This window comes from Impatiens glandulifera, chromosome 3 (genome assembly GCF_907164915.1).
Source record: "Impatiens glandulifera chromosome 3, dImpGla2.1, whole genome shotgun sequence".
Lineage (NCBI taxonomy): Eukaryota > Viridiplantae > Streptophyta > Magnoliopsida > Ericales > Balsaminaceae > Impatiens > Impatiens glandulifera.
In genome coordinates, this window is record NC_061864.1 from 30,530,321 (window position 1) to 30,544,068 (window position 13,748).

The window sequence follows — 13,748 nt, forward strand, 5'->3', positions numbered from 1 at the left end:
GTTAAGTCATATCATGTGGTTGTAGAAAGTTATAAGCATATTCTTTGGTTAAGTCATATAAAGTGGTTGTAGAAAGTTATAAGCATATTCGTTTGTTGTGTTTAGGAGTTTCAAACTCTTTGTTGAGTAGGGGTGAGTAAGAGATGGTTTAACCCGAACCCCAATCTAAACCACTTTATTTCACGAAAAATAATGAATTCAATTTATGAACTAACAAGGTATTGAAACAATGTTAAAAGACTTTGAACTCAGCAAAAAACAATCTTTAAAATCATTTTCAGAAGAGATAAATATTGTCAATCAACCATAGTTCTAACACACTCATTGATTAGTTAGTTAAACCAATCATTCATACAAGTTTTTCCAGAAGTTCAAGCATTAATTTATCATAGAAATAACACTTCTATGTCATCTTTACCCAAAATACATTAGCAAAATATTGTTCATATTATTGACCTTGACCCAAAAACTGTGCAAAATATGCTTCATATTGTTCCAAACCTCCCCATCCTACACAGCAAAATAAAAAATGCTTAGAAAACAAGAATGAGATGGCAGAGATCTCACCGAATTCTAACATCCGGAAGTAACAAAAACATGTTCAACACGAAATCTGAAAAAATGCTACTGTCAGGAAAGGAAAATCTTAGATTTAATAATCACAAGAATAGCTGACATGGCATACACAAAATAACAACAATTTGAAGGTATGTCTTCTAACCAACATATATGTACAAATCTCAATATGAAACAAATGAATGGACCGGGATCATTTTAGTCATATATATGTCGACCAATGTCGATGAGTTAGTAAATCTAAATGGACACATCTTATGATATTAAGGGTATCCTCAACATAATAGAACAGGGGAGAGGCAATACATGAATATATTGCAGGTAACTATGGCCTTAATGTATGAAGCTAGTATACCACAAAAATTATAGACTCATTCAATCATAATGGCAACACTTACCATAAATAGGTTGCCTACTAAAAACCTGAATTGTATCTTTTTTGAGGATGTGAACCTTTGATGCTTCTAATAATGTACCTCAGATATCAAAGTTTGACATTTTAGAGCTTTCAAATGTGTGATGATAAAGAGTACTCCATAAGATAAAAAAGGGATAACATATAATAACACAACCTAAAACTGATGAACCTAAGATACACGAGATCAATATTGAAGATATATTTATAAGCTCGTAATGCATTAGATTTGACCCATTTGAAATCAATTTAAGAGGATCAACAAAAAGTAAATGAGATAACTAAGTCAATATTATAACAAGTAAACACAGCAAAGACAAGTTTTTAAAATCACTTACAAACAAGCTATCTGTCAACCAACCACAGTTCTAACACACAAGTGATTAGTTAGACCAATCATTCAAGCACAATTTTCAAAAGATAAAGCATTACCTTGTCATACTAAAAGGCTTCTACGCCATTTTCACCCAAAATACATAACAGAACAGAACTAAGCAAAATATGCTTCATATTATTCCAAATCTCCCCAACCTACAATAAGTAAATTAGAATTTTAAATATAATTAAACAAGAGAAAGAAGAACAATTAGTCAATTAAACTTTGAAGGAATGCTTAAAACTTGAATGAGGTGATGATAAGTTCACAAATCACGATACATGACCGCATTCTAACAGCATGAAAAACAATAAAAACATGTTTCAACAAAAGAAAACCGGAGAAGAACTATTGTCATAGGCAGGTAGAAAACAATAGAAGAATTATCTTCCCCTTTTTTAAGTTTTGTAGTGAACATGTCAAAGCAAATTATCCTTGCATTGCAATATCGTGGAAAGATTCTAAAATATAAAGTAAACAGAAAGACAACTGAAATACAGAACATGAAGAATTGATTTTAGAAAAGAAAGTAAAAGCAAATTAGTAACAAAATAAACTATCTTTTAGAAAATAAAAGGTTGAAATATAATCATAAGAAGAGCTCACATACCTTTCCATGAATTACTAGCATGCTATTCTTCAGATGATCCAGAAGGGAAGGACCGAGAAAGGAACTCGTCATCCACTGAGAAAATCTGCAGATTTTTAGTTCTCATTAAGAAATCAATTGCATCTTCATCTAGTTTGAGTAGCAACCCTATCTTGATAAGTTCAGCCAACTGGGACTTCTGATCTTCATTATGCTCCCATAACAGACCTTCAGAAACGGTTTCAGAATAATAAGTTGCAAATTCAATCTCGGCTTTGTAACCTCTACAGCTTGACCCATCACTCTTCTGATAAAAGAGTTTGGAATTTTCTCTATCCCATCCAATCATCCTTGTCAGTGAAGCACTTACATTCTCCCCATTTGATAAAGGCAAACTGTAGCTCATGGTAACCGGTTCCACTGTTTGAAATACCGTGGCATTAAGGAGGTTTGTAACAGATTCATGCCTCTCTTTCGATTCCATTTTCAGAGATGAATTACCCAGAAAACCAAGAATGAGTTTGAGAAAGGCTTTGCAAATGAATATTTTGCTTTGGGAAACTTTTTCCATCTTAACCTCGTCCAAAATCAACGAATCATCTTTTGTTACACATTCAGTTATAGTCCGTACACCTATCTTTCTGTAAATTGATAGCAACTTTTCCCATGGCAACAGCGAAGAACTAGGCTCAGGATACCACACAAACAACGGTTTCAACCAAGTACGTTGAAAGAGATCCTTCAGTTGAAGGTCATCAGCAATGAACACATCTTCCTTAAGAGAAAGTATGATATCACTCGATCCAGAGTAAACAGGCAATTTCACCAACTCTTCTGTCAGAGTTTTCTCCGTCTTTAAGGTCCAATTCTTGTGAACAACCCGCCAGAATGCAAAACACTCTGCTTGAGACAAAGTCTCACGTGAACCTTCCCAAGTCTTCCAGAGTCGTAGATAATCATCTAGTGAAGGATGACGCTTAACTTTAAAAGCATTCGAGAAGAAATCTTGTAATTTTTTGTCATAAAATTTCTCCAAAACATTAAATGCAGTGCCAAAGAGATTATCACCATCACTTATGACACAATCTTCAGCAGCCACCCAATTTCCATTCTCTCTATCAATTGGAATCCAAATTTTTACACTACTGTCATCTCCGCACTCCCAATTACAGTTTTTCAAATAACTGTATACACGAGTGATAGTGTCAAGATTTGAATGAAATTCTAAATGTCTGGCCAGAAGAGAAATGTTAGAGCTATATTCCAGTGCCCTGAATTCATCCATGTATGATGTAATCTTAGGCCCATAAAACTCTTCGTCGATAAATGGTCCATCAATTCGTTTCAAGCAGTTCATCTCCGAGTCAAAGAACAAGAACTCTTTAGGAGCCCGGTAGCCAGCAGTTGTTTTGACCCACTTCTTATTCAGTTTCTTCATAAGAGACTCGGAAAGAGGCTTGTTCTGAAGTTGTGAGTTTTTGATGGATTCTAAAAGAGAATACACATTTTCAGGAGTTATATTGCAAGGATCAGATATTAAAGAAAGGCCCTCAAACACAAAGCTATAACATTCTTTAAAAGAAGTATTAACTCCCATGTTTTTCAACTCCTTCGTATAATTGTGGATGGCCTTGCCATAATACTCTTCACTATCATCAATAAATGGGAGCCGAGCAATTGCAGATATAGATTTCCATTCAGCCCCAAACAAAATGCATTCTTTTGGCAACCGATAATCACACAGAGTAGTTCGTAACCATTTCACGTTCTTGATAGAGCTCTTGAGATCTTCTGGAAATCTATAACCCAAATCAGTAAGCCTACTCCAGCATTCAAGGAACGAGAGGACATTATCTCTGTTTATGCAATTTTTTGATGCCAGATCCTTGAACTTGCAACCAAACTCTTTGCATGCAGTCTCAAAATCCACCTTAACGCCAATTACCTTTAACTCATTCTCATACGAGGAAATGGTGCTACCATAGAATTGAACATCAATTAGTGGGAAGACATTGAAAATTTGCAAAAGACTACCCCATTGAGAATGCAGCAAGAAAGATTCAGATGGAGACATGAAGCCCTTGTTTGTTTTCAAAATCTTCTTTCCTTTCAAAACATCAATTATTCCGTTATTAGACCTTACGTTGCGAATGCAATTCAACATAAAAAATGTACAGTCAGCACTCAAACTGCCAAAAGATCCTGAAGATTTCAAGCAATCAACAACAAGTTTGTAATTATTGTTGAACTGAACTATGATACCCAATAACTCAAGTTCAGCTTTAAAAGATAGTATTTCCCGTCCATAGTAATCTTGATCAATGAACGGGATGTCACTTATCTGAGATGCCACTTTCCATTCCTGACTAAATAAAACAGAACCCACCGGAGATCTAACACCTTTAGAAGTTCTAAGCCATCTTCCATCCTTGACACTGTTAATAAAATCAACAGGAGACAACATTTTTTCCCTTAGAAACCTAATGAGCTTCAGTATTGAAAAGGCATTCTCTTTAGTTAAAGCAGAAGAAGCTGCCAAAGCCATAAGATGCTTCCCAGCATATTCACAGGCTTCTCCATATTCAAACATGACACCAATTTGTTTCAGCTCATCCTTGTATTCAACTATTTCATCACCATAAAATTTCTTATCAATTATTGGAATATCAACGAGAAAAGAGTCTTCAAGTTGTAAAAGATATCCCCATGATGAACTTGGCAAGAACGACTGTGAAGGAGACCTATAACCAGAGGATCCACCAAATGATATCTTCATCCAATTACCAATTTTGATGCAGTTCAATAATTTCTCAGGCATACCAACTCTGTTCTGTCTCAAATAACGAATCCATTTAAATACCAAGAATGCGTTTTCCTTGGTTAGAGGGCCCAACATTGTGGGAATCGTAGCAGCCGGAGGAGATATGAATGGAAGATCAGCGGCTGCAAAATAATTTTTAAGGAACTGCATGATCTCATTAGAAGCAGTCCTTTTACCAGCATATAATCCAGAAGCCAAATAGCTTTCTGATAGCTCAATATATCCTTCATGTTTCCATGGATTGGCTCCAAGCAAGCCAACCCATTTGCTCCCATGAGCAGGTACTAGAATTCCTTTGCAATTCACATGTATAGTACCGTAATTGTTCACAATAGGCACTTGGGGACACAATTTTATAATACTTTGAGCTGAAAAATATCCTTGTGAATGTGAATGATATAAGAAATGCATGAAGGAAAAGGCTAGTTTCTTATCATTGTTGATATTAGTGATCAAATGACTTGCGTACAAGCCAACATCCATCTCACGAACATCTCCTTTGCTCATTAACCAATTGAGAATCACCTTCTTGTTAGAACACTGATGAAGTGATTTTTGAGTAAGCATAGGCATAAAAACCATGTTTTTCTGACATCTAATTTCCTTATTCCAGTCGATCAACCATGAAATTTGATCACATTTAGATGAAACATAAACATGATTGTTATTTAATGATTGATTTAGTGTGTACAAAGATACATCACCATGAGGACCCACATACTTCAGAATTGGGATGTCTTTCAGGCTAGTATTGCAGAAATGAGAATTCCAATGCTTAGCTATAAAATAAAGAATCTCTAAATAAACATCGTCCGATACACCCATGATTAAATTAGAGCCTCTTATGAACTTGGCATACCACTCATATTCAACTTGTTTTAACCCCAAAAAGTCCAAAACATCATTGTGTTTGGGTTTATCAAAGGAAGAATTTAGAATATATTTCCCATGGGACGAGATACTCTGTAAACTAACACCTTGCTTCTCAGCCTTGACCAATATACCGCGAAAATCAGAATTAAGCCTACCCACTTCACTTGGTTTATTGAAACACCTTTGTCTTGTATACGACTCACAAGGAACTATACTTTCTTCAACCAGTTTAGCTTTTATTTTTTCCCTCACATCATTCAACACAGAATAGCTAGAACTGTTGATGGGCAAAAAGTCGAACATGGAAACCAAAGTGGATACAGGAGTGTCTTCTTCTGATGTTTTGACCAAAGAACAAAATGCATTAACAAAGGCAGTAGGCACACAACCAAGAATTCCTTTGTTCCATTTGCTATCCATTAAAATTGTTTCTCTAGATGAAGCCAAGATAAAATCTGCTTGCACAATGAATGGGAAATTGGAACACATCTCGGTAGGAAGAAATGCATAGACTCCAGGGGACTTCAATCCTCGATTGAGCCGCTGCCCAACAGGAAAAGATAAAGTCAACACCCATTCTTCAACATCCTTCCTTATATCCACTTTATGCTCCTGAGTTACAGGAAACCGTTGCCTCCACATATGGTAGCCACATTCTCCTTCCTCATCGGAAGATAGATGAAGCAAATAAGAATCTGCATCAATGTTTTTCCTTGAGAGAAAATTTGTTTCACTGGCAATGGATATTGAAGTGATTGTGCGAAGCCCGGGATCATCACAATCTTCCTTCACCGAAAGCTTTCTAATCTTAGAAAGGAACAACAGAAGCTCGGGGTGAATAGTTGATAACTGATTTTTCACAGGTTTGATCTTGTCATCTTTCAGTGGCAACACAATTGTAGTTGTTGGAATGCAATTTTTAGAGCCATAAATCTTCTCAATTGAGGAAATGGTTGGGTTATCATCAACCCATTCTGGAACTATATACCGGACATTACAGTCCGAGCAAGGCTCTTCATTAAATCTTATCATATATCCATTGCTGAATATATAAGGTCGTTGTGTGATCAAGAACACACTCTTGAACCCAATGCCTGAATTAAATCAATTGCATTTCAAGTCAAAACAAAGTAGTGAAATTGAACTTAAAAAAAATAGTGAAAGAAGAAGATCAATCACCTTTTTCCCCAATATAGCCCTGTTTGCGTTTGCCTTTCTTTGTGGATGATCCAACACTGCAAATGGACTCGATGTTTTTAGGTGAGAACCCTTTCTCATTGTTAAAAATGAGTAAAGTGGATGCAGCCCCGGTTGCTGTAATGTCTTCAGATGTTATCACAAACTCCAAAGAGGGTGCAATCCCTTCATCATACTCATTGTCTTCAGCATTCTGCAAACAAAATTGAAATTATAATTATAACAAAAGTACCAATTGAACTGGAAAGTTAAGCTGTTCTTCTAGTTTTTGTCAAAAGAAGTGACAATATGCTGCTGGGTAAATTAGATGTATACAAACTAGTGATTTAGGCAAAATACTTCTAATATTTCAACAATTTTAAAAGTATAGTGTCAAATTTAAATATGATTTAAATAGTGGGGATATTTTGAAATGAAAATAATGTAAAAGTACCTACACTAATTTTCAAATGTTTCTTAAATGACTTACTTGACATTTAACTAGTTTATACGTAAATAACATCTTAAATATTAAGCTAATTTAGGCTGTGAATTTGAACAAAATCTTTCCTATTTTTTTATTTATCTTCACAAGAGTTCCAAGAACTTAACAACACATCTAGAAATAGTAATAAGAGATATTTTTTCCTTTAGTTAATGTAACAATATACATTTGAAGCTAGTTTGATATTGGATTATTTCTAAATCATATCTTTTCAATAATCAATTCAACTCAAAACAATCTAATATTTCATCATGAATTTATGTAGCCCAATATGAAACACTAAACAAGAGCTATAAGGGTTTTGTTTATTTTTCTTTTAAAAAATCAAATAAAACATGTACCTGAATGAGTTCCATTAGAAAATGGACGTCTTTAGCATAGAGCTCAGTAGAGAGATAAGTAACAGCATTATTGAGATCATCTCTGAGTGAGTTAGCTTCACCTCCAATGGAAAATTTCTCTCTTCGAATCTTCTCAATGTGTTCCTTCTGTGTCGCCATTTTCGAATGATCAGTTCAACTGTTCAACTTAGTACTGTTATATGGAGATTCGGCTGGATTTGTAACGATTAGAAAATTAGTGGAAAGTGGAAAATTAATGTTCTACTCAGTGTAACCTTGGGCCTAGCAATAATTAAAGCATTCTCTTTCTACACCCCTTAATCTTCCAAGGACTTTCAGTCTTTCTTCTTCCCGAAGCTATCTGTCCATCAAAGGTCTATCAAAGCCTGGGGTTTGTTTGATTAACCTTTTATTTGATCTTAACTTATTTGTTATATTACATTAACTCCCTTCAAGAATATTCTGGTTTACATGGTTTAAGTTAAACAATCTATACACAAAGTCTAAATTAGTATATACAAGTAAAAGTAAAATAGTATGTATTGTAAGAGAATATTTATACATAAAATTATAAATATAGATCAATTTTAATTGATTTAATTGTTAAAATCTTGATAATAATATTAAAAATCAAAGAAAATAATTGGCTAAAATGCACAAATGTTAGATAGGAGATGCTGGTTATATTGGTATGATAAATTTATGTGTCTTTAGATAATAATATAAATTAGAATGAATCAAGGTTTAGAAGAAACTAAATCAATTTAGAATTGGTTTAAATTTATAATATAGAGATCGGTTATTAGGTCATTATATAATTATTCATTTTCTTTTTATATGTGAATATTTATTACTTAATGACATTTTTGTTTAAGAAGAAATTGAAATGGTTAATCAAATTAAAGAACATGTTTTTTTAAAATTGTATCTAGAATTACTTTTCGTGGAAACAAGATCAGATAGAATTTGATCGTTCTGAACAAATCTAAAATCTTTGTATACAAACCGATCATTAGTTCCCACCCATGGGGAGAATGAAATTTCCGATGCATAAATCAGTTAATAAAAAAATAGAAAAAGCTTTTATGGTATCACATAAGTTATATACGAACATTTGTGCCCAATAGTTAAGATTGTGGTTTTGTTTCTTTCACACTAGAGTTTTATATTTTAACAAGTAAAAAAGAATTGTTAGACTTATTTGAGTTTTTTTTAAAGTTATTTTTGGAATATAAGATTTCATGATCTCGAAGATAGGAAAATTATCTATAAGATATGATTTTCTTTTTTTAAGGGATTACTGTAACCCTGGAAACTCTTGTTCCGAAAAAGTTCGAGATTCGAAATTTTTCAATATTTATTGGTGGGTCAGAAATATTTTTAAAATAAAATATTATTTTAAATAATTTCTTAAGTTTAAATAATATCTGTTATTTAAAATATAATCGCTAATTGATTTTAAAATTAATAAAAGGTGTGCGTGTGCAAACGTATTTTTTAATAGTGTTTCGTTTTAGTTTGAAAATTGGTAATATTCGGGGAAAGACTTTTGCGCTTTATTCTATGTACTCGTTTTAAAAATTATCTCTACTTTATAAAGTTTTGCCTTTTGAAAATCGGTTGTATAACGTTTTATTTAACCAATTATTCTTCTGGTCCTAAACATGCATAAATTTTTGCGTATTTAAAATTGTAATAACAATATTAAATGATGATACATGTCGCTGATGACGATGACTATGAGGAATATACCTGAATAACATCAGTTTAAAAGCATTAAAGTTTAAAAATAATGACATACGAGCCTTTATTAAAATATTATTTTTTTTGGAAATATTTTAAAAAATATTTTGAAATAATTTGTTAGAGATACCCTCAACAAATTGTTTGATCGTTAGATTTTTTTCATTGGAAGTTTTATTTTTTATAAATTTTTTATACAATTTGATATATAAATCATTGTTTATTTTGATTTTATAGATATCGTATGTTTTACTAATTTATTTCTCATATGTAACTCTTATTTGAAAATAATAAAAATTAATTCCTTATCAAAACAATATTAGGGAAATATATATGAAATTAAGTATCTAAAAAAGTTAGGAATTTTAAAGTGTAATAAAAATTTAAGTGGAGAAAATGAATTAGTAATTTTAAAGAGATATAATTGTGATTTTTAGGTAATTAAGGGACTATAAATTTATAAATATATAATTAAATAATGCTTTAATATGACACTAACATTTCTTCTTTTAACTCTTTCGATAGTTTGTTTGTATCGTTTATCTTTTTATCACTCATATTTGAATTGGTGTTATCATTTATTAGTCGAATTAAAATTTTCATTCTAAATTTTTGTGATCCGAACAATACTCCTAACTGTCGATAGTTCATTTTCTTGTCATACTCTGATTGTGTTGGTGATCTTTTCTCGAGTCTGTGTCTGTCCCGTCCCCTTCCTTTCTTAGCAACAAAAGAGAGGCAATTATTGGATATAAATTTGTTTTTCATATTTTCAATAACGAGTTATTTGATTCTATATTTCATATAGAGGTCCTCTTACAAGTATCCTCCCAAGATTTGTACAGATTTATATTCGGTCATATAAGTAGATTGTCAATTATCATTTGGCATGACTTTTTCCGATATTGTTTACCAACCATCGGTTAAGGATAATTTCAACTATCGCTCAGAATATTTGGTAGAGATTTTTTATATAATTTTTCATTGGTTCGTTCAAATTGTTTTACTTCAACACTCGTCGTTTAAGAACTCAAATGAGTTTGTCTTTAAAATGACCATCAACAAATTGCATGATTGTTGAATATTTTTTTATTAATAATTTTAATTTTGTAAATTGTTCAAACAATTTAATATCTAGATCATCAATTGTTTGTATTAATTTTATTTTATTTTGTATTATTTACTAATTAATTTATTATATGTAACTCTCAATTTTTTGAAAGATAATTTAGTCATTTTTCTTTTAAACCTTTTTTTAAATGATGAAGAACTAGCATGACATCCCAAAATCATATCACATTGCTTCAACTCAAAGTGCTTTCGGTCGGAATCAAACTCGTGACCTTTATCATTTTTTTAAATATTGAAATGAATGTGTTAGGGTCTGCTCACCAAAGCCTCGGTCCTAAAATATTTGCAGCACCCGTTTCTCGGCCCTAGTGTGCATATGGGCCAGTTTATGTCTTTTGCTTAATAATTCTGTTTCGTTTCCCTTCTCTTATATTTCTCTTAAACCAAATTCTGTTATTCTTTTAAAGTTGTTGTAACAAGTTGGTAACCGAATACTTTTGGGTAATTCAGACTCTCTAAATGCTGATGTCCACCCCACTTTTTGGGCTATGAATTGAATCTTGTGGAAGTTGTTACTCTAAGTTATTCTCTCGGCCCCGAACCTCTTTCTTGGACTACTAGGTGTATTCTAGTAGTATTCTCTTCTCACCCCAGTTTCTTCTCTCTTTAACCTCGAATTCTCTTATCTCACTATATCCGTTGCGCTTGATTAAAATATTCTATACTCGGTCCCATTAACAAGAACACGTTTCTTGAATCAAGAACTCGGAAAGTTAAGTTATAGTATCAAGCTTAACATATTGGTATCAGAGCTGGTCGATTTTCAACATGGTAGAAACTCGCCAGCAGTCAGAAATGGATACGCTCAGGGCCCTTATAGAAAATATGTCCCAACAAACAGCTGCGATACAAGCTGCGATAGACTGAAGATTGGATGCGGCTCAAGAACGAATAACAGCCTTTGAGAGCGAGGCATCTGGAAATGTGCAAGAACCCCGCCATAGACCCTACGATGATAATTCTTGCCACGATCCTTCCCCATTTAGGCCCCAACATCCTGGCCAGAACCGCGACCAATATTATGTTCCTCCCACTCGGCTAACCAAGGTCGACTTCCCTCGGTTTGTTGGACCCGATGTCAAGGGCTGGATGATATCCGCCGAGCAATTCTTCAGGGTGGACAAGACAAAGGATGACATTAAATTAGATATCGCCCCCATTCACTTTTATGGCGAAGCAAGAATGTGGTACGGGTCATATCTTCATAACCGCAACCAAAAGAAAGCATTGTCATGGGATGTGTTCAAAAGAGACCTCTTGGCGCAATTTGGGCCCTCTATACACGACACTCCAATGAGGCAACTGATGAATTTGAAACGGGTGGGTTCGATTCAAGAATATAATTTGCGGTACATGTCGATCTCTCAAAAGTTATATCATATGCCGAGGGACTACGTAATAGATTGCTACTTGTCCGGTATAAGGGAGGAGATTACAAACTGCGTTAGGTTGCGATTTCCCGACTCTCTAAACGAAGTCATGGCCATGGATAAAGTCCAAGAAGCAATGTATCGGTCCCTAATGTGCAAGGGCACTTGTACAGCGCCGAAGCACCGTTGCTGCCCAAGCCATCAAATATCAACACAGCCTGGCCGAGCACCAATACCGACTTCAAGAATTCATCATATGGGTCCTTTTCAAGTGCAAACCAGGGCCATGTTAAGTAGTTAGACCCGGCCTCAATGGATGAAAATCGAAAGAAGGGACTATGCTACACTTGCAATGAAAAATGGAAACCAAACTATAGATGCAAATCAAAGTTATTCATGGTGTCGGAAAATCAAGAAGACCAAGAACCCGATCAAGAACCTGTTTTGGATGATCTACCTTCGTTGCTCGGGGCAAGGGAAGAACCAGCCATATCCTTACATGCATTGACCGGTTCTAAAGCCTTTCAAACACTCCAGATTATTGGCAAAGTTGGGAACCTGCCGGTAGTGATCCCGATTGATACAGGCAGCACACACAATTTTATTAATATCAGAATTTTGGAGAAAATAGACCACAAAAGCATAACAACCCGGGTGAAATCGGTTAGAGTGGTCGATGGGTCCAATGTGTTATGCTCTAATGTTTGCAAAGACTTAGAGTGGTCGATGGAAGGCAATGACTATCAAACATAAATGAAGGTAATTTCCATGGACGGATATGATATTGTGCTGGGCATTGAATGACTGATTACTTTAGGTCCCTCAATTTGGAACTTCGAAAAGCTGACCCTATCTTACGAGAAGCAAGGCAGAACCACGGTCCTAAAGGGTATTCCTCGGTCACAGGCCACTTTGATGCATGGTAACCAACTGGAAAAAAGTTTGGAAGAACGTAGTGTTGCTGCCAAAGTGAAAATAAATAGTCAACATGAAGGCCATGTTGGGTTTTGCAACAACAAAACTATGGATCTTCTTCGAAATCAAACCTATAACAAATCAGTTTCCAAATCGTCTATGATGACAAACAGATTACGAAGACTGAAATAGCACAAAGCAATAAACGACAACACAATATACGTGGTTCGGTCAAAATCGACCTACGTCCACGGGAGGGATAAGTTTCACTAAATCAAAGAAATGTCAATAGTAGAAACTTACATGCCCTGCTCTCAAATGAAAGAAGTGATTACACTAGGAATGATTGGACTACTCCACAATCAAAATCTCCCCCAATCTTTCTCTCTAGATCAGCCAAAGAACAAGAAAAAGAAGGAAACTAGAAAACCCTAGATCTGTAATTCACTCTCTCTCAACCTTACTATGTTATAAGAAAATACCCAAAAACAGTATTTATACTCTAACCCGTTTTCATAACAGAAAACCCTGACCCGTTTACCCGGAATTTAAGAACCCGCCTGCAATGGCAAGGAACACCTCAACAATTCTCCCCCTTCCGAGCCATCGAAGAATATTGCTATAAACATTCATCATTGTGACGCTCCTACCAGAACCATTCCGACTTTGGCACAACATATCTCATGTTTGCCTCTTGGCAAGCCCTTTGTCATCATATCTGACCCGTTCTCATCTGTATGCACTTTCTCCAAGTATAACTCCTTCTTCTCAAGCACTTCACGGATCCAATGATACCTTCTTTGGATGTGTTTTGAACGTGAATGGAAACTTGGATTCTTGCTCACATGTATAGCACTTTGTGAGTCACTAAACACCACAAACATGTCTTGTGTAATGCCTATTTCTTTCAACAATTC

The 13,748-nt window shown here is 34.4% G+C and overlaps 1 protein-coding gene across 1 annotated transcript; it reads right to left on the reverse strand.

The window, feature by feature from the left end:
- Positions 1 to 1,187: 1,187 nt before the first annotated feature.
- Positions 1,188 to 7,831, reverse strand: LOC124930137. Its single transcript, XM_047470498.1, has 4 exons — positions 7,673 to 7,831; positions 6,830 to 7,040; positions 1,978 to 6,744; positions 1,188 to 1,522 (listed from the first exon to the last, which is right to left on the reverse strand). The coding sequence occupies exons 1-3, from the start codon at positions 7,829 to 7,831 to the stop codon at positions 2,000 to 2,002; spliced, it is 5,115 nt and encodes a 1,704-aa protein (XP_047326454.1). The 3' UTR covers positions 1,188 to 1,522; positions 1,978 to 1,999.
- Positions 7,832 to 13,748: the final 5,917 nt, after the last annotated feature.